General features: G+C 39.2%; 1 protein-coding gene across 2 annotated transcripts in view; it reads left to right on the top strand.

The window, feature by feature from the left end:
* Positions 1-430: 430 nt before the first annotated feature.
* Positions 431-21,655, top strand: part of NOX4 (NADPH oxidase 4) — a 100,952-nt gene continuing 79,727 nt past the window's right edge. For both annotated transcript variants that reach the window (XM_036385659.1, XM_036385668.1), the window contains exons 1-8: positions 431-487; positions 1,228-1,323; positions 10,385-10,495; positions 11,392-11,476; positions 12,133-12,230; positions 14,089-14,116; positions 16,343-16,415; positions 20,888-20,968. In XM_036385659.1, coding sequence (XP_036241552.1) covers positions 431-487; positions 1,228-1,323; positions 10,385-10,495; positions 11,392-11,476; positions 12,133-12,230; positions 14,089-14,116; positions 16,343-16,415; positions 20,888-20,968 — 629 coding nt within the window. The remainder of the gene's footprint in view (positions 488-1,227; positions 1,324-10,384; positions 10,496-11,391; positions 11,477-12,132; positions 12,231-14,088; positions 14,117-16,342; positions 16,416-20,887; positions 20,969-21,655) is intronic.

Here is a 21,655-nt window from a genome sequence, read left to right on the forward strand (position 1 = left end):
TCACATTTCAGCCCGGTCGGGGATGGGGGGGTCGGGCAAGCGGGATCCCCACAGACGGGATTCTCTGCGGGGAAACGCTCTTCCCAAGGTGGGGGACGCGAGGAAGCGGCCGCACGGCACCGCAGAGCGGCGGAGTAGAGTAGAGTAGAGTAGAGTAGAGTAGGGCAGGGCAGGGCAGGCTGCCCTCCGGAGAGCCCCGGCTGCGCTGCGGCTCCCGGGGCGCTGGGCCGCGCACAAAGGGGCAGCGCCGGCGGCTCGGAGCCGGGGGCCGGCCGGCGGCGCGACGGGGCCGGAGCGCTACGCCCCGGCGGCCGGAAGACAGGGCGGGGGGTGAGGGGTGGGGAGAGGGGAGGGCGGCTCGGCCCGGCTGAAAAGGAGGGCTCGCCCGGCGCCCCCCACCCTCCGTCCTGCCCCGCGGGCGTCCCGCACCATGGCGCTCTCCTGGAGGAGCTGGCTGGCTAACGAGGGGAGCAAGCACCTCTTCCTGGTAGGGGCGGCCCCGGGGCTGCCCTCAGAGGGGCTGACCCGCGGGAGAGGCTCAGGAGGGGCCGGTGGGTGCTGGCAGGCGGCGGGGGCTGCCCCGAGGGTCGGGGAGCGAGGCACCGCGTCCTGCGTGCGGGGCAGGGCTCCCGGCGTGCGGGGCAGGACGCCGTGCGGGTGCCGCGGCTCGGACGGGTGGGCGGGATGTGCCCCGAGCGCGTCCCGGTGCGCGGCTGGCAGGGATGGATGCAGGCGGGTGCCGTGGCCCGGGACAGTGCCCGCCTCCGTGCCCTGCCCGGCTGGCACACGCTGTGCGTGTGCTTGCTCTTTGTTAGGCTCTGTTTGGGAAAGTTTGGGGGAGAAGATGCAGCTTCTTGGAGGTCAAGTTCTTTACCTTCCTTTGTCTCTTTGTTGTTGTTTTTTATTCTTTGAGTCTCTTAAATGCAACGTCCAGCTAAAGGTTTGGGATAGCGTCTTGTATCGGAGTGCTTTGCCAGCTCTCGGTTGTCGTAAGACACAAAAAGTTTTGTGATGTTCAATGAAAGTGAAAGTTTCCCACATAGGGGCACTTCGTTTTAATACTTTAAAGCATAATATGTGCACGAAGTTTGCTTTTCCATTCCATTCACGTATAAACATATGAAGCTACAGACCTACCTATGAGGTTTATGAATGAAATGAAATGATCACTGAAAAGTTTGCACACGTAACTTTTACTTACAATCTCTTGTTTCTGTTTCATTTCAGTTTTTCTGGCTCTCCCTCAATGTATGGCTCTTCGGGAAAACCTTCCTGCTTTATAATCAAGGGCTACAGTATTATTATTTGCATCAGATGTTAGGGGTGAGTGACCTGGACATTACTTTTGCCCTGGAAATTGGGATGTTCGAGGATGGGATAAGGGGCAGAATGAATTTGCTAATCAAAAATGGCACAAACTACCTGTTAACTTTTCAAAGTGGGGAAAGATCAGGTAAGAATTTACTGGGATACTTCTGAGAGTCGTTTAGGAGTAGAAAGTGAGCCCTGTTAAGAAGAAAAAGAGCCAGTCAAGTGTGGGACAGCTATGCTTTTCCCTCTTCTCTACCCTCCCAGTGTTCCCAGCAGCAGACAAGCTCACAGAAACACAGACATGCTCAACAAATGACTGGAGCTCCACTTTTCGTCATCAGTACATTTAGCGAGCTATGGACTCTTGTTGGCAAATTCTTTCCAATCCAGTTATTGTAATATACATGCTTGCTGAGGGACTTCTTTTAATAAGTCTTAGTTCTTTTCAGTCTTTGTCATTCTCATGGATCCTCTGTTCTGTCTAAATTCAATGTAATGCATGTAACTTCACTTTTGATTTCTAATAGTAAGTTCTTTGATTCTGGGTGGTTTAATAAAGATTCAGATGTTTTGGTTTAGCAAGGGTAACACCCACCACCAGCAGATAAACACAAAAAGATACTTTGGAGACGTGAGATACCAGCCTGCCTTGGGAAATTACCCATTATAGTAATTAAAAAAAACAAACTTATGTCTAAAAAGGCATAAAGTAAGGGTTAACATCTTTCTGGAAAATGCCCATGGGTTGCTCAGAATTTGACAGTCTGGGAAAAAGTGTCTGAATAACATGATGCTTTGTAACACTATGTCATACTCAGGAATGCATTTCAGTAGAAAATTGACATGAGATTAAACACAGATGATGTACATCCTAATCTGCTGTAGAGCCTCTGGGGTTTCTTTTTGGTAAATCCAGGGTATATAGTTTCACATGGCTGATATTGTCATAACTAGTCAGTACCATAAAGTTTTGTGATCTTGCTTTGAAATAAGTTGAGTTTATACATTTTTCTCCTTTTTTTTTCCTTCTTATGGTTGATTCAGATGTGTTCAAGAGTGAATCTTAGCACAGATAGTGCAAAAAAGAAGGGAATGACAATAATTAAATCCTTCATAGTGGTGACCTTCTTGACAGAAAAAGCATGAAAACGTGTTTAATTTTACCTTGATTTCTAGTGGCTTTGCATCCCAGTGTATCCATTTGAAAACTGTGTTTGTTCCTGGTGGAGCAAATGGGTTGTTTGTAAAGCAAATGTTTTTGGGTAACGTGTTGGACCAGGTTTTCAGCTGGTATCAATCAGCAAGTTTCTCTCAATTCAGATTATTCATATGCCTCATACCAGGTCATCATCTGGTTGGGATTGTTTTTTTGTTTTCTTATACTTTAAAGTGGAAGTCACTTGCAAAGTAACTTAATGTGTGTTCAGAACCCGTAAGATGACTCAGGCAACAGATTGGTCAGGAGATGAGGACTAGGAGGTCATCCTTTTAAGTTTGTACAATTGTGTCTGCCACTGTGGAAAAAAGTACTACAGAATTTAGGGACTCCTAAAATAAGGCTAAAAATGAAGAGCTAAGCCTAAAAGATACTTTTTGTCAAAGTTATAAAACTACTTTTAACATTTTTCAAAATACTAAAGACTGTAAAATGTACTTGCAATTCACTTTTTACAGCTTATCTAAATGTCTTCAGTAGATCCCAAAGTTAAGGTTTGGACCCTAAAATTTGTGTTGGACTCGATGATCTTTAAGATCTCTTCCAACCTAGTCATTCTGTGAATTAAGCTTTTTTCCTTCTCTTCATTATATCTGTGTATGTGTATTAATCACAGAGATTGTTTTGCAAGGGCTGGGAAAACTGAACCCAATTTGGTTACTTCAGGAGATGGCATAAGCAATACTACAGCTTCACAGGGATTTTTGCCCCTCTTTTTCTCTATTAGTTTTGTATAGTCACTGACCCATGGTCCATCTGTATAACCAGTCTACTCTCTGTTCTATGCCTGTGTAAGTAGTTTACAGAGCCTCTGTGCCATTTCTTGGTGTCTGAAGATTTTGAGATTTCAATTAAATTCTTCATTTTTAATTCAACAGTTGATTTTTTTGTGTGAACAGATTGAACTCTTTAATGGATACTTCCATGACAACTGGTTCCTTTTTCCAGAGAGCTAACAAAGTTGCCCAAAAGGAGTGGCACTTTTTGAATTAAAAAAAGTTTCTGATTTTTTCAGTGAGGTTTCCTAAAGAGTTGGCTTCTTTTCTTTCTTAGTATGCTACAATAGGCTATAATCGCCTTAAGAACATCTGCACTTGCAGCATGGAAAAATTTACCACAGGTAATTTGGTTGTTTACCAAGTAACAGGGAACAAGAAGAGTTGCTGGAGGAAATCGGAGTGTGATATGAAATAAGATCTTGGACTGAATATTCTGAGTATATTCAACTGTGCCATGTTTTTATGCCATCTCTGAGGTGAAGAAAGAGAAAGAATGGTGTTGGTCTTTTGTTCAGTGGTCCCTGAAGTGATTTACTTCCCTTCAGCTGCCTACAGAGAATAAGGCTCATGTTTATTCTCTTCCAATTGCCTTTTCTGTGATGTTGAACAAGATACTTTAGGACAGGATTTCAAAGTTTTTAGGTACTTAACTCTCACTCAGTCTTTCAATAACAATCTTCCTGATCTTTAATTCTACACCTGTGAAAAGGCACCAAGAGCATGGTGGTGTCCTGGAAGTGCCAAGAGAACAGATAAGTAGAAGGCAGTAACATGGTAGGAGGAGGTTGATCAATCTTTATGTACCAGGAAACTTAGTGTTATTTTGTGTCAAACATCTCTGCTTTGCTCAGTTTGACTTCTGTTGATGAGACCATGAACTCTTCACTGTGCAGTCTCTTTCCCCAGGAGTTTTCAAAATGTAATTGGGCAAAAAACACTGAGCAAACTTAATCTGAGTTTGGTGTTGAACATACTTAGAACAGGGGGTTTGAACAGAGACATCCTGAGGTCCCTTCCAACCAGAATAATTCTGTGATTACATAATACTTGCAGTGAAAGTTCACCAGAACCTGGTGGATGTAAATTCCTTTCCAATACTTTTGCTTTGATGAACCATCCCTTTGGATACTGAATTGTTTGTAACACTGCAGGTCATAGTCTTACTGTATGAATGCATTCATTCACACTGGTTTGAAAACACCAGTTTTCAGATAAATTTCAGATAAAGAACCTCATTTTTTAATGATTTCATAGGTGTTAACTTGTGGTCTTACATGGCTTAACAAAGAGAAGCCTGTGAACAAATCCCCAGCAGACATGAATTTCTTATAAAAGAATTTGGCAGAGAGGAAGGGAATATTCTCATCTTTGTGTTCATGATAGGTGCTATAATGTGTAGTAGGAATGAGTTACAGAAGGGGAGAGTCTTAAATTACTTGACTCCAAAATCTTTGTTGGAGATTTTGGTCCACTCAGTCAGTGAAATTGTCCGCACGCATTTCTTCACAGACTTCAGGATTTCTCTCTTTAGTCTAGCTTGGCTGTATTTTTGTCTAACAAGTTTGATTGTGCCTAGTAAAAAAAAAAAAAATCAGCCATAAATTTGGTACTGGCCTTATAGAGCTCAAGTCTTGCTTTAACAGTATTGAATGAAATGCTTGTTTCCTGTTGCTTGAGTTCCCTGTGAGCAGAAAGAGCTTTGAGCTCATTTTGTCGTGGCATGAAGCGTCTCTCTTTCCCCATTCCCTCTCTTGTCCCTGCTCAAATAGCTGTAATGTAGTCAAATGTTAATGCAAGAGATAAGCTTCTGGGTTTCAGACCAAAGTGAAGAAAATGCATTGTCAGAAGGATCTCTTTGGGAAAAGACTGAATAACTGAAAATGGGGCTGAAAAGTGCTGCCTCGCTTTTTTATCTGTACAGTTGCTGCCTTTTTATTGTGCAGTATTGTGCATAACATTTGTCACCTTTATTCACTGCTTGGAATATGTTCCAGTAACTTTTATGTCTCTCCTTGCTGGTTTATCGTAACGACAGAGATTTCACTAATTGAGACCAAATTCCACTTTCATTGGTCGTTATGCAACCACACTGGAATCTGCTTACCCCCCATATTTTAGCATTGGGGAGAGTTGTGTCTTGACCCTTTGCTTGGAGATTATCAGAGAAGTTGGAAGCTCTTACTGCACTCAAGATTAAGTTAGTTGTTTTCTTCATTTTGAATGTCTGATTTAAGCAGAAGAAGGAGTACATCCTACACAAAGGCACTGCTTATAAAATGGGAACATGACCTAAACTTGTAGACAAGAGGAGATGGAAAACCTTCAAAGAATGCCTGTGTGATGAGTTACAAGTGAACAGGGAGAATACTGATTCACAGCAGTGCAGGGAAGATACTCCATACATATTAAAAAATATTGCACCACTTAAAATAATTTTTAAAGAGTTGCAGTACATGAGATTGAGATTTACAGACTCCTTCTCTGAAACCTTCTTCAGGAGCAAAACCAAGTCAAACTTTTGTAGATGTTTTCACATGTTCTAGTAGGTTTCCCCTACACTCACATTTTCCTTCTTTTCAGCTGCTTCATGTTTTTATTGCTAGATCTCCAGCCAGATTTGACAGGCCTAAGAGGAATAATTGCTGTACATACAGTTCAGTTCTGTCCTTCATCTTAAGTTATCAGTGCTGAGTTACTCAAGAGAAGGAGTACTCTACGAAGAAAAGGAAGCTGGGTCAAAAGGAGTCATGTTGCGTAGCGCACTTTGTTCCACTAGGAAAATAATCAACTTTATCTGCTCTAGTACTGATCTGGGGAGGTGGTCTGTCACCTGTGTCTACAGAGCAGCATGTGGCTTGTGAGTCTTGCCAGAACCTTTCAAGGTGCCCTGAACCAAAGAAGATTGAAAAATTTTAAAGAAAGGCTCTAAGAGACAGCATCAAGTGTGGTGTCTCTATTGCACCATGACCTGTTCAGGGTGGTTGCTTGTAGGTGGTGAAGTCTTGAGAAACATAATCACATCACTCTCAGCTGTGGAAGGGTTTGCATTATTCTAACATTTTCTTGATAAAAGATTGACTTAAAAGGTGAGATAGGACAGTATTTGTTGAAATCTTAATTTTACAACCATGTATAAAATATCAGGTTTCTGTGCACAGCAGTTGCAGGTAACATTAATCTCTGTATTTATAAATTATGAACTTTTGGCAGTTCTGGGGTACACAGTAAGGTACTTCAGCCCTCAATCTAATACTGAAATCATTTGCCTAACAGAAAAGCTCCTTTTCCTAGCAAAGGAAGCTCAATTTCTCATTTTCAGTCTTGCTGGCAGCAAGATACAATGAGAACTGACTCTTCATTCTCTGACGTACTTTGTATGTTGTATGAGCACAGCCAGGAGTCCATCTGGATTTCTGTGGACTGTACATCAGACAGGGATAACTAGAGAATTTACATTCTGGAGCTCTTTTATGCTGCTTTGGAGAAGGTGGCAATTCCTTTATGCTTGTCTGGAGGAAAAATCTAACCTAGCTTTTAGGATTTGTAGATGGTCCAGTTCCCTACTATTTTTGCCACAGATTTAGTCTGTAAATTGGAGTAATCCTTTAGTTTCTTTATGATTCTTTGCCTCTCCATGAAATCAGATACCAGTATACCAGAGATTTTGTGTGGGGGTTTTTTGTTTTTTTTTGATCCTGCAGAAATTTCACATGCTACTAACATGCAATAACATTTTTTTAAGACAGTAAAAACTTCAGGAAGAAAATAGGATTATATTTTTCTCATTTCTTAACTACTTAATAAGAGTATATATTCCCTTCTAGACCCAGTGAGTTGCCTTGGAGCAAAAATCATCCTTTATTCTACTATTGTTTAAAAATCTAACAATGTACTGTGTTAATTTGTTACTATGCCTCCCAGGCAATGCAAAGGAAGTTAAGAAAGAGATCTCTTGGAAACCATTTGGAAAGAATTAGTTTCATGGTCATATTTTTAGCTTTTGGATAGATATCAAGAGCAAACTTAAACTCTTTTTCTTCTTGCCTGAATTTTGATTTTAAGAATTTCTAAATGTATTTCCCATTGTTTGCAAATCAGTCATGGGCTTGTTGCAGGAAATATTGCTGTTTATTTCTTCAGAGTAAAACCTTACATGAACCATTGGTAACAGTATTTTAATATTTGAATCATACTTCCTTGAAAATGCTGTAAGTAGTTGTTTGCTGGTCTCTTTTTGTATTTTCTTTCCTTTTTTTTCTTGTATGTACAGGTGTTGATAGCATTGAATTATAATGAATGTAAGACATTCTTCCATAGTAATTGCATTATGAATGAATATTTGCTCTTTATTAAATAGTGGAGAAAAACAAAGGAGGGTTAGTAGGATAGCCTTTTCTGCACATCATTTGTGATTCAAACTTGTTAAATTGTTTGGCATTTTACTTATAAACCCAGACTATGCTGAGCTGGAAGGGACCCATCAGTGCAACTCCTGGCCCTGAGCAGGACATCCCAAGAGTCACACCATGTGCCTGACAGTGTTGTCCAAATGCTTCTTGAACTCTGACAGGAGTTATTTCATTTATTTAACACTATTCAGTGTAGAATTGATTCTCTTCTAGACCAAGCTATTGTTTTGTTAAAGCTTTGTAAGAAACATTGCTGTGCTTGGTAAAGGAAGTCTTGGATAATTGATGTCATGCCTGGTTTATATTTAAACTCAAAGACAACATAAATTCTTGAGAAAGTAGTGATGTATCATATAGGCCATACAACAGAAGTTATTAAAATTTTCAAACTGCTCATTAATGGTATTGCAACTTTTTCAGATTTTGTGTATTAATCAACAGCTACAAAAATGATTCAGTTTGCTTCTGAAGTTTGCATTACATTATTTCTAACATAATTCTTGAGTTTTTCAAGTCATGCCCATTTAATCACTGCAATACTGTAGCACATCAGTAAGCCCCAATAAAAATTCTTATATGTTTTAATACCATGTTTCTGACATTATTGCTTCAATGAGGTGTATAGCTCATTTTTAGCTTCACTTTAGAGGATTTAATGAAAATAGAGACAGTGTTGTATATGCAAACAGTGCATTATAGAGACATTTTTCTTTTCATTAAGTCCAGTCTGTTCAAGGGTTATTTCCAGTTGGGAGACTCTAGAGTGGGGAGGAGAGGATGGCCTAAGTTCTGGAGAACATGGCTTATGAGGAGGGAGTAGCAAGAAAAAAATCTCATTGTGCAAGTGATCAGAGAGTGAAGCAACAGACAAAATTGAAGCAAGGGAGGTTTTATGTAAGGAAAAAGAGGACTAACAATACATTGGAAGAAATAGTGGAGGACATCTGGAGAGTGGGAAAGAACTAAGTGACATGGCTCATTTTAGTCTTATTTCTTATCATTCAGTAGGTTGGAGATGATCTGTTCCTGGGATTTTTTTTCTGGAAATCCCACATTTACGTGGTAGAGAACAAGGTAGCGCACATTTTGTGGGGTAATTGCTCTTACTTCTCATGGGCAGCTTTTGAGAGAGGGTGCCCTTGTGACTGCTCTGTTCTCTGGGAGCTGGTAGGGTCTGGTGAGGAGGTCCCTAGCACTCAGGTCTAACTAAATAATGTAAAGTAGCTGGAAGAGAAAAAGGATTTAGGTGCAGAGCGTTGTTCTTCAGGTATATTGAACATCTTTACCTTCTGTTTGCTTCCTGGTGCTGTGCCCAGGTGTGCTGCAGAGCAGGTGAGGTACATGGATGTTGCTAACTGGGAGAGCAGGAAGTTGTAATGCTTTATGGTACTGGTGTTTAGAAACCCTTTCATGCTGTTGTGCTTCAGATCTTCAAGATATTCTGAAATGCGGTTATTCATTTTGTTTTTACTAGCTTATATATTCATCCATTTCTGTGACACAAACACAAGTCTGTAAATTTTGTTTCTTCTTGATAACAGAGATAAGAATATAATAGATGTTGCACAGATTAATTTTTTTGTCAGAGAAAGTAAAACATGCTCATTTTTTAACGTAGTTTAATTTTGAAAAAGGTAATAAACCTTAAGTAATTTTTGTTAGATAATTTGTACCTGTTTACCTCATTCACATGCTCCTGCAGCATTTGAGTTATCTTTAATATTATAATATTTTTTTACTAAGTTATTCAGGAGTTGAAATACTTGGGGTTTTGAGAACAGTCTAAGAAATATCCTTCCAGAAATCTGTTGACAGTCTAAAAGCATCTTTTATATAAGCTAGTAAAAAGGTAATTCAACCTAGTAACTAGGAGAACAATGGCATTTTGCTAACTTTTTAAAATCATAAATGAATGAGATAATATAATAAGATTAAAAATTCAGGTTTATGACATGAATGTGTGCTTTGTTCATTTATTTGACAAGTGTTTTTGTTCTAATTATGTAAGTTCCAAATATATCAGTGAAAGCATTAGTGCAATTAGATTTCATTACAATTCCCAGCTATTGAGCCGTTAAACTGAAGAAAACCTACTTTCTTAATGTCCAAATATGGCATTGCATAATGTGAATGGATGAGGAGTTTTGTGGCAATTCTACAACAGTCTTTGAAACACTATGACCATTTCAGTTTGATTGAATAAATATTTTTTTACATCTTTTTGTGGCTTAACAGAAAAATCATTACACTCGAGTGCCTGTCTAGTGTCATCATAGTATTTATCACTCTTTTTGTTTAGTTATGTCTGTTGAAGCTTTCAGGTTCTTTCTCAGTGGACACTTACTGTTGTCTCAAATGTTTTGTTCCATGTGACTTTGAGCACTGATGAGGATATTGGATCTTCTAGTAGAAAATTGTAATTTATTATTGACAAAGTTAATTTTTAATAACTTCTTGATGCAAAGATGAGAGCTGTTTCCGTCCCTCTGAGGACAGGACAGCATGCTGTGTGTGCCATGGTTTCTGCAGCACATCATGAAACTTCACTATTTTGATGAGTCAGAGAGCAGGGGAACCATTTGGTTTCACAGCAGAGTAAAAGAGAGACAAGACTGACGCACATACCATTCCCTTTTCCCCATAATCTAACTCTTACAATGTTTGTTCAGCTAGGATTGTGTATTAGCAGAGCTTCGGCATCTGTGCTCAATCTCAACTGCTGCCTGGTCCTGCTCCCCATGTGCCGTGTTCTCTTGGCCTTCCTGCGGGGGTCCCAGAAGGTGAGTGCTGTCCTTGGAATGCAGAGCTTGAGAAGAGGGCCCTGGTCTCTGTTTGGTATAAAAACAATAGAAAAAGAATCTGTTACATCCCTGTTTGTTCTACGCTATGTGCTTGCATGGTGCAAGGATCAGACATCATGACTCCTTTGAAGACAGGCTTTGTCTGGTTTGATTTGACCTGTTTAGAGGGTGGTTTCTTCAGTGCATTTTTGAAGGATGGGGAGTTGCTGTGGAGCTGTAACCAGATAAATTCCCCTCTGTCTTTCCAAACCCTTATATTGGAGATATATGTGTCCTCTCAAGTGCTTCCTGATAGAATTCAATGGAGTAAACCCAACTTTGTCTCTGCATGACCACAAGTGTCCTACTGGAGGTGATAGAATGTTCTACAAAAATACCCAACCTGATACATTTGTTATCATGGGAGAGACAATGTTTAGCTTCTTTGTGATTTGCTAGTTGTTTTTACAGAAATACAAATAATGCTTTTGAGGAACATTTGTGTTTGCTAGATGGTTGCAAATTGAACTTGTCACTTCTGTTAATCATGTGACAATATCTATAAGATTTGATGCCTGTAGTTGTATGTATGTATGCAAATAGACCATTCCTTTTGATCTTGCTTATAAAAGAGTCAGTGATGCCTTCACAAGTAATGCTAGAATTCCTAAATATTAAGGCCAGGAGGTACATTATGTACTCTTGATATCTGTGTGATTTCTTCATTAAGTCCTCAAAACTGTCTCCTTGTCATAATCCAGTAGTTTTTAAATTTAGGTACTAAGCTTGCAAAGTGTTAAAACTAATGAAGCTGCTATTATGTCACCACAGTTGCTGTTAGTATTTTTTTCTTTGCTTTGTTTTGGAAGAGAGTACTTGAATTCTTCTCTTACTAGGTTGCCAGCAAGAAAACCAGAAGGCTGCTAGATAAAAGCAAAACTTTCCATGTGACATGTGGTGTCACGATATGCATCTTTTCAGGTGAGATCTCACTGTGCTGAGCAGCAGCATCTTTTGGAAGCACATTGAAGCAGCACTTTGTGGTTTTTCTGCTGCAGTACATTTGGGGGTAGTCTTGCTCTGTGCTTGCTCGTCTTAAATTGTAAATGCTTTCTCGAATCTGTGTGGGTTTTGGTTCATTTTTTGCTTTAAACACATGGGCATACATTCTAATGTCAAGCCTTTCCTTAAAATACCAGTTTCTTAGAAGATAGGTATGTGAGACCAGGTCAAAATCTGCCCTTGCAAGTGAACCCTCATTGTACCTAAGGAATTTGAGTGAAAAAATCAGGGTACTACAGACTTACCTGCAGAGGAGGGAGCAGTGGAGGCAACTACCCTTTTTTCTCTTTGGTGAAGAAGAAATATTCTTGGCTGGACACCTTTGAATGCTGTGTCTCAGCTGAAGCATTGCAGTACAGAAATCACCACTGTAGTATTAAAAAAAACCCCTAAAATACGTACAACCTTCTGTCATTAATATTTATAAGCTGATTTACTCTTGAAGAATAATTAAGAATTCCTGAGTCCCTGGTATATCTCATGCAGATGATGTGATTATATCTTGGCATCTGGGTGGCCACAGGGAACATCCAGCACTTGTTTACAGATTTACTCAGTTTTTTGTTTTTTTTTAGTCTTACATGTTGCTGCTCATCTGGTGAATGCTCTTAACTTCTCTGAGAATTACAATGAAGAATTTGTGACCCTAAATGCAGCAAACTATCGTGGTGAGGTGAGCCAGCTTTCCTTTCATATTTTGGTTTTAAGCATATAATTTAAATATATGAATATTTGCATATTTAATGCCATTGTGTGATCTGTACAGTGCTCCTGTTTCATGCACTGAAAACTCACCCTTGTGTAGATTCCTGTGGATTTTATTTCTTTGTTTGGACAAAGCATGTATTAAAGCCAGCAAGGTTCTGTCCTGTTTGATTATTAGATGAAGAATGCAATCATCTAAACTTTTCACCTTCCACCTTGTTCTCTTGCTGCTCTTTTGCTTCTCTCTGTTCCTTGGGTGGGCCTGGTTAAGACATTTCTGCTGCTTTTTGGGCAAATTTGTTCTGTATTTCCATTGTTTAGAATACAGTGAGATTTGAAATTGATTTTGCATTTTTCAGCTGCAGTGAATGCATGTATGAGTATATATGCTAAGCATGGAGTTAGTTATCTACATGAACTGATTTCTGCTTGCAAAATACTTGATTTGTGTGCCTTGTCTGACTGAGGTGCAGATGTCTTGCAGGAATATCAGATTCGTAGTCCCTTGGTCAGGTATATTGTAAATGCTTGTGTATTTGGCAATGGAGAGATATTTACTGATTTTAGAAGCAAGACCAGAGTCCAGCACCCTTTCTTCTTGGGCTACAGTCAAGTTCTCTCTTGTTTGTGTTCATTCTAGTCTCTGGTCTGCATTTCTTTTTATCCAGTTTCATTAGGAAATACTTAGAATGACCCTATCCCAGCTGCATCATTTCCTGGAAAAACAGAGCTTGACTCAGTCCAGGCTCCTAAGGACCAGCAACCAAGGTCTTCCATTCCCTGGGTGAATGATCTAATCACCCAGCTATTCAATGGCAGACAGACATGCCAACACCAACTATTCTGCTGAGCTTCTGGGTTGACTGTGTGTCTGCTTGTGTTAGGAGTGGTCTGATAGACTTCCCTACATCAGAAAGATCAGCAGGAGCTTACCTCAGGCAAGAAGATGCCAGGGTTCTAAGCCCCTACTAAGCAGCCCTAGGAATTTTGCAATAGAAAATGGAGACAATAGCAAGTTTTTTAGGAACTCTAGGATCAAAACTCCTGAATTCTAGGTACTTTAGTATCTCTTGCACCTTTGTATTTGAATCCCACTTATATCCCTTTTTAAACCATGGTGGACAGTCTAGATGCTGCTCTCGTCCTCTCTACCTTGGTATACACATCTGGATTCAGACCAGGTCAGAAAGAGGGTCACTTCATTTTTCCTGTCCTGTATGAAAACTTCTCATCTCCCCTCACTACATTTATCTGCAAGTTTAAATAAAAGTCTTCCAAGCAGTGAAGACAAAACCTCTTGAAGTATAGGTTTTGTCTTCACTGCTTTTGTCAGGGGAAGTGAGGCAGTTTCCCTGATGTTGAAATATTCCCTCTTCCTTTCACATGTGGTGAAGGACACAGGAACATCTGTCAGATCCTTTGTGTTCAGTCTTGCTTCACTAGGGTCCACTGCAAATGTCTTGGTGATGTAACTGGCAATAAAATGCTTGCCTCTTGTCTTACATTTAAATTCAAAACATTTGCCTCTTCTGCTTCACTCTGTTCTCCCTAAGTTCTAAAAACAATTATCTGCAAAATTATCTGAATCCAGATTATAGATCTGAATTATCTTTGCTGGGGGAATGCAGAGGCTAAAGGTTTAGTTTTTGTTGAATTGCAGTCAATTTAAACTGTTACCAAATCCATTCCTGCTTCCAGATTTAGGGACTGCATATGTCTTAAAATGTGTGAGCTTTATAGGCTACTTATTATTGTAAAATTATTCATATAATAGATATAAAATACCATACGTTGATTTTATTTGGTTTTACTTGTCTGTTTTTCAGGACCCGAGGAAACTACTTTTTGCAACTGGTAAGTCATGCAAAACTGAGTGAGAAAACTTTGTCTCTCTGCAGACAACACTTCTTTTGGTCCTGTATTGGCATGCTCCATTTGTTGTATCTCAGCTGTATGGGGTTGTGTGGTTTGTGTTAGTATAACCTGGATTTGCTTAGCCATTAGTCAGGAAGCAGGAGTTACATAAGCCCAGTAGTAGGATGAGCAGCATTTTCAAATCTGTTGTTGTACAGATGAGTCAGCAGAAATCCATTAGTTTCAAACAGAGATTCTCCCTAATATTGAAACCAAATTCCTAAATGATCCAATTTCTAGAAAAAGAAACATAATGGAAAACCAGTCTTTTATGCTTCAGCTGGTTTATTTAAGACCTGGTTGGGTTTCTGAGCAATCTGAACTGTTACATGGGAATCAGGCTTCAGCACTCATACAGAATAAATAGATGAAGACATTTTTGGTGCAGGAATTTAGAAGTGAGCAATGTTTGGGTATGGAGGGGCAGGCACCAGACTGAGCTGTAGCGCTTCATAAGCAGATAAAGTTCCTTCCTGATGCCGTCGCACTTTCTCCCTTATTTGGATCAAACACAAAATCCTGACTTGGTAGCATTTAGGGCACAGTCAAATCAAATCTATGAACAGACAGCAGTTGTTCTAGGTTTGTCAATCCCAATAGGTGTGCTGGAATTAGTGTCTGGTGTGCCAGTGCTTCACAAAAACCCTAGGAAAGGTTTAGATCAGTCGAGAGAAGAGGAAGGGAGAATGTGAACTGACAGAAACTGAAGTCAGAATTATCCTAAATTTAAAATTACTCTGTTCACTCCCTGTCCTAATGACTGGTAATGATCACATACTATTTGTGCTGAAGGAGTGCTCAAGAATTTGCTGCACTGGGAGCTGTGCAAATAAGCAAAAAACCCTTGGTTTCTTCCCAGACAGTTCAGAACAGCAAACAGAAGGAATAAAGAATCAGAAGGATTTATACAGTGATGATGACTTTTCAGATTAGCCCAGGAAAGAACCTCCTTGTATAAGGGTGTGAGGCAGACTGTGGGAGGAACAAGTATTAAAGATTATACTTAGTAGAGGAAAGGAGAGTCAGGGACAGGGCAGAAATGAAACACTAAAAATGAACTGATAAATTGGGGCAAGACTGAGTGATTTCAGTCTGATGGAGAAGATAATTGAAAAACTGGACATAAAAGGTGACCTCTGGCTTGTGTGACAGTGTAGGAAGCTAAATCAGTGCTGTACTGCAATTGCATTGGAGGTATTAGTTTAGAGTTGAGATTCATTGCACGCTACACATCAAATCAGATTGACAAAAAAAATTAGGAAGGAGGCAGTGGACAGAATGCATATTTTTTTATTGCAGCTGCTTTTAACTGCAATCTGTCCATGAAGGAGGGAAATCAAGTTTTTTTAATGAAGTCCATGACAAAGCTTCCATTGAATGTAGGTCTGTAAAAACTGAGGAGTGAGTTGTGGTGTGTCAGATTTTGGGTATCAGACTTTTCAATGAATGAATATTGAGAAGTTTATAAAAAGGTAAGATTTGAGATTATCTCTCCTTTGACTTAAAAAAGACCTGAGGATAAACTAGTTCTCATAGAAGTCTTCACTTGAGCAGATGAGTCAAATCATTAATATTTTTAACCTTTCTTTCCCAAGTTCTGGCTGCAGATGACTCTCACAGACCTTGCTCTATGGGCAACAATTTCAAGCATGATACAATGCCATGGAGAGTAATTTCAGGCTCTTCCCCATTCCAGAATGAAATGGCCTGGCAAAAAATTGTAGTGACAGCTTGCATAGAAATTGATTTGCTTGAAATTCTGTCCCTGAACAGGTTTTTAATTGTCATGATCAACAGAGTGTAGTGTTTGGAATAAAAAAGAGACAGAAGCTTGTACAGTCAATCTTGCATGTAAACAGTGTTTGTTCTTAGTTACCTGCTTAGATACAGATGTCACAAGCAAAAGATGACAGGAGCAAAGACAAATAGGAAATTGTGATGCATGGTGAAAGGCAAGGAAAAGGGATATTTTTCTTTGGGAAGGTGGGAAATTAGACAAGAACTCTTCTTTCCTGTCTGGTTTGATACATGAGTTGTGCTCAAGAGATAAGTTTATTCAAGAGTTTGAATGAATCATGATTTGTATGTTTAATTCCACTTTCTTAAAAGGTCATAGTAGACAAGTATACCTCTTCACAGTTCAAATATAAGTTATTTCCCTTTTAGTTCCAGGTCTGACTGGAGTCATTATGGTGTTAGTATTATTCCTAATGTGTACAGCTTCCACATATGCCATCAGGTAAGATTGTTATGCTAAAAAATGCCATTTCTGTAATCATATTCTCCTACTGACTAGAGTGTTAAAAATACCAGTTTTCTTGTCCATTTTTTCCCTAGCTTGCAGTAAAATTAGCACAGTGAATTTTGTATGAAAACAATTACAAGACCTGATTGAATTGCCTTCTGAAAAAGTACTGTTTAATGAGTGTGCAGAGTTAAAAATGTGGACCTTTAAAAATTTAAATAGTTCTTTTATTCCTGGTTGTAGGGGAGGCAGTAAACTCAGCAATTTGGAAGTGCAGTGCATAAATTAAGTCCAGTGGAAGAAAAATAAGATGTTATTGTTATCTTAATTATTTTCACCAATTAATTATAACAATAAATTGTAACAAAAAAACCCCAAAAAAACCAAACCAAAATAAAAGCCCAAAATCCCAAACTATCATCAATGAAAACTATACTACTGAAGTTGAGCATTGCTCTTAAGAGCTCTGCTTCTGGTTGTAAGATATATTCTTTTTAATGTGAATTATAATATACCAAGCAGCAATGCAGTATTGGCTCGGAGCAGCTGCTGGGTTTTCTAGTGGTCTGGTCCTCTGGTGGGTTGACATTCTGTACAAATGTTAATGAGCACATATGATAGTACCTGTGAGTGACTGATACCTGGGGGGGGTCTAGCCCAATGTTGTAGTCATTTTAAGTATTGGATTCTGCAATTGAACGTGTAAAAATAGCCCCTTCATTTTTACAGAGGTTGAATTCCCTATGTAAGTGCATCACCTCAATTCAGCAAACATGGAAGGATGTATTAATTATGTATCTTCAAACATTAATGGTGCTCCAGTGATGTGAGTTAGATATGTGGTTATGAACTTTGTTGAACTAATCTGTCTTTCCTGAGTAGCTGTGTTACCTGGCAGTGTTATCCTGTGATTTGAGAAAGTAGTTCAGCAAATATTTGTGCATTTTCAGTAGACAAGGCTTCTTCCAGGGCTGAGACTTTTGTGAGGCACTGCAGGCTACTGAAGTGTAGGATTAGACTGCACATTACATGGTCCACACAGATAGCTCTCTTACAAAAGAAAGACAGTTTTGGGAAGATGGAAAAATAAAACTATTACTTTATTCTGCAACATTGAGCCAGAACAAAGTCCTGGCTGTCTTCTTCAAAGCCAAATTAAATTAGAAAAACATCATGTATTAGTGATTGGGAAACTTAGAAAAATATATGTAGTTGTAAATATTCTTGGAAATAATTTTGGGGGTCATGCAGCATTTTCTGAAGTTACATGCTTTTTAGTTCCTTCCACAGTCACTGTAAGTGCAAATATTTTCCCAGCTTTCTGCCATCTAGCCAGCAGAATCAAAGCCCCAAAAGAGATAATCTCTATCTCCTCTTGCCCTAGCAATAATTCTTACTTGGAAATTTTATCCTGGCTTCTCCCTCAGGCATAGAGCTCAAGCTTGTCTTTATTATGGTGTTTTCTCCTAAGGGAACAAGTTGCTGCATACATTTCTATGTCCCTTTTCAATCTCTTTCCCTGTGGATTCTCATGTGCCTTATGATGGCTGAGCATACAGTACAGTTTTAGGAAAGCTAATTGTAAATGTTCACTGTCTATCAGAAACTGAGCTTTTTATAAAGTATTTCAGAGGCTGTTATAGTCTTGGATTTCAGCCCGAATCTGCTCTTGCACACTGGTCTGCTTAGTGATTTCTTCCTTTGTATGTTCTTCCTGAAATTGTTCTGTGCATGAGTATGCCTCTATTTTCCTGCCTTTTCAGTAAACTGTGAAAATAAGTATTAGAAGGACTGAATTAGCTGCTAATATTTTAAGAGGATAAAGTGATTATTAGTTGAAAAATTTTCTAATTTTTTTGCAATGTTATACCTGAGAATTAGAGCAACATTTTTTGTTCAGTAGTTGTTTTCAGTAGGGTTATGAAGTTATCAGAAAACACAATAAATCCTCTCAATAAATGTTGACGTTCCTGACAACTTTAAAATTAATGATATTTACTACTTGGAAGTTCGGTATTTAAAATAACAATAAAAAATAAGGTGCTGCAGTGCCATCTATTTTTGTAACCAAATATTCTAGTCTTCAATTTCATCTTCAAAACTACTGCATATATCTTCCTTTTCAAAACTGTCTGTAACAGGATTAAAAATATTTTTCTAGAACCGTGCTGCTTAGTGTGTCCCTTTAAAGCATGATAAATTCCTAGTACATTTCTCAGTAAACTAACTCTTTCAGGTCTTCATCTGCAAAATTCTAAAGTAGGTTAACCAAAATTAAATATTCAATTTACCTCAAATTTTCAGGACTTTGCATTCCTAAGAAATGCATCCGTTCTGTGAATAATGTCTATTTTAAGCCCTAGGAAGGTAAAAAAAGTAAATATTCTGAAGAGCTGTGAAAATTCATGTGTATCAATAGGAAGATTATTGACTATATTAGAATACTAATGTATGTATCTGTAATTTAAGGATACAAGTAAGAAATACATAATTATTACAGTGTTGGAAAATACGCTTCATGGTAAGAGGTTCAAGGATTTACATACTTGTATAATTTAAGGAGGTGAAGTTCAGAGGGCCTGCTCACATTTAGGGCAACTTAATACATGTGAGGAAGCAGGATTTTATAGTAGAGATATCTGTAGGAGTGCTGAAAGAAGAATAAAATTATCAACAAGCTGGAAGCTGACATTTAGACGTATTCAGGAAAGAAGTGTACAGTAATTTTAATCAATAGCAATAATTAGCTGTTGAAAGCAACATGTCAGAAGCAGTCCAGGGATTGACTTTTCATCACTGAAATTTTGAAAAATTGGTACATTCTGAAAAAGATGCTAAAGAGCCAATAAAACATTCAGTGTGCAGCTTTTGGTATTATGGCATGGAACCAAATTAAACCAGAGCTCCAAGGCCTGTCCTTGTCCCTTCTTATAGTGTGGGGGTTTAACCTAGACCATCTTTAAGGTCCCATTCTAGGATTCTATGACCTGTTTTGAGATAGAAGGTCTGTTTTACCCTCTTTGTGCTTTCCAATTGTGCTTCCACTCTGCACACCATTCTTCTTTTTTGCCTCTTACTGATGATTACTCCCACAACTCCTCACAGATACTGATGAGTGACTGCATGAAAATACCTCCCAGGGTGTGGGGAGTTAGAAAAGGCTTGAGCTGCTTCAAGGAGGAAAAAAGTGTTAACACTGAGCTGACTGGGGGAAGAATGGCAGGGTGGAGGGGGGATTTCAGAGCCCCTTGCTGTTGCTGTATTCCTTCTTTTGCCTCCTTTTTTTTCCTCCTTTGCTTCCTTCCTTGTTATTTTGCTGGCTTGGATTTTATTTTGGTAGCTCTTGGACTGTCAAGGTTATTTTTCCTCTCTTGCAAAAGAAAACAAATAATTCCTGTAACAACAGAACTAATGCAGCATATGTTTCAGTTGTATTGAAGGAAGAGCAGTTAGCTGGTTGTGTAGAATACCATAGGAGGGAAAAAGCTCTGGAAAAAAAAGAAGTTAGCTGTGTCAGAGGAATAGCTTCTTAATCCATGCTCTCAGAGCTAAAAATATTTTTTATTTAATAATTGTTTCAGTTTATGAATGGGGGTAGGTTCTTTGGTTTTAGAAGGAACTCTCCTACCATGCTGTGTAGTATGAGAGGTGTGTTTGTGTGCTGTGAAGTAGTGTATTTTCTTAGTCATTTCATTGTTGTTTGTTGGTAACTATTTTACTCAAAAAACCACCCAAACAAGCTTAACAGAAAACAGTTCCAGATGGGTATTTGCTTTGGTCTGGATTCTTTTTATATTTCCTAACAAATTACTGATAAAAGGAAGTCACCTTCACCTCTCCTGATCTCACAATGTTCTTCTTGTTCCTCCCAAGACCAACAGTCCTGGAGCAGTAACGTATTGTGGCTTCCTGCCCTGAAAATTTTCCTACTGTGCTCTTATTGTCTCCTTGCTCTAGGTCCTATTCTTCCTGTGCCTTCTTCCACTCCATACCCTCACAAAGTTTTTACCCTTCCCACTGGCCCTTCTGCTGCTGTCCATGCTACCTGTTTGTGTGCTGCAGCCTTAGTGACACGTTAAACTGTACTGGGGCCGGGAGAATGTAAGGTGACTCTCGCTGTAAGGAGGTTGAGTTTTGAGACTGCAGCTGTAAGGATCTCATGGGGACTAACTAGGACCTGTGAAAGCAGTCAAGTCTCCCAGTTTCAGAAGAGTTCTCCATCTGGCTCTGTACTTCTACACCCTTACCTCTCCTTCTCAGCTTGTTACTTCTGTGCCAGTCACTTGTTCTCCTCAACACTTAATTGTGTGCAAGTACAGTATGCCTGTGGGAAAACATTCTGGGCTTTGACTATTTTGCATAACTGTGCAGTGTATAATGATGTCCTGTGTGCACAGGTCTGCTTTTAATTAGCAGTGATTCCATCTGAGTTGAAACAGCATTGAACCATGGTTTATTCTTTTCAGGGTTTCAAACTATGACATCTTCTGGTATACACACAACCTTTTCTTTGTCTTCTATATGCTGCTGATGCTGCATGTTTCTGGGTAAGTAAATGGAAAATACTCTTCCTTTTCCTGAAGCACAACCAGCACAAAATACTCTTCCTTTTCCTGAAGCACAACCAGAAAGAGCAGTTTCCTTGATTACTGCCTTTCCTGAGCTTGCTTGAGCAGAGTGGGCCAACTTTGGTACAAGACATTGTCCTCTGGTGTGTGTTTAAATAAAGATCAGGCTGTAGCTTGGAGACTTGTGTATGCTATAGCCAGCTAGCACAAACTTTTTCACTTTCAAGATTATTCCTTTTCCATTCAGTGTCTAGTGAGAAATCAAGAAAACATAGCTTCTTTTTCTGCCCTCTCTTACCTTTTTGCTGAGACATGAATATAAAGGAAAGTTGCTCATTCCTTACATTTTCCTTTCTGCCTTCCTTTTTGACTCCAAAGGAGAGGGAAGGAATGGCATCTCCCTAATTACTTCTTTCTCTTTGCTTGCAAAATTTCCTAGTTTTTCTTTTTTTCACAAACATCAGACCAGTGTTTATGTGCCAGGAAGCTGATGGTCAGGTCTGTATCAGGCACAAACAAACTGAGCTCTGTTGCAAGGTAAAACATCTTCCAGAAGTTACGACATATGTCTGCGTGGGTTGGGGGTTGGACTAAGTGACCTTTAAAGGCTCCTTCCAACTCAAACTATTCTATGATTCTGTGAAAATCTGTTCCATTAACATCTCT

The sequence above is a fragment of the Molothrus ater genome, chromosome 2 (genome assembly GCF_012460135.2).
Source record: "Molothrus ater isolate BHLD 08-10-18 breed brown headed cowbird chromosome 2, BPBGC_Mater_1.1, whole genome shotgun sequence".
In the NCBI taxonomy this organism is placed as follows: Eukaryota; Metazoa; Chordata; class Aves; order Passeriformes; family Icteridae; genus Molothrus; species Molothrus ater.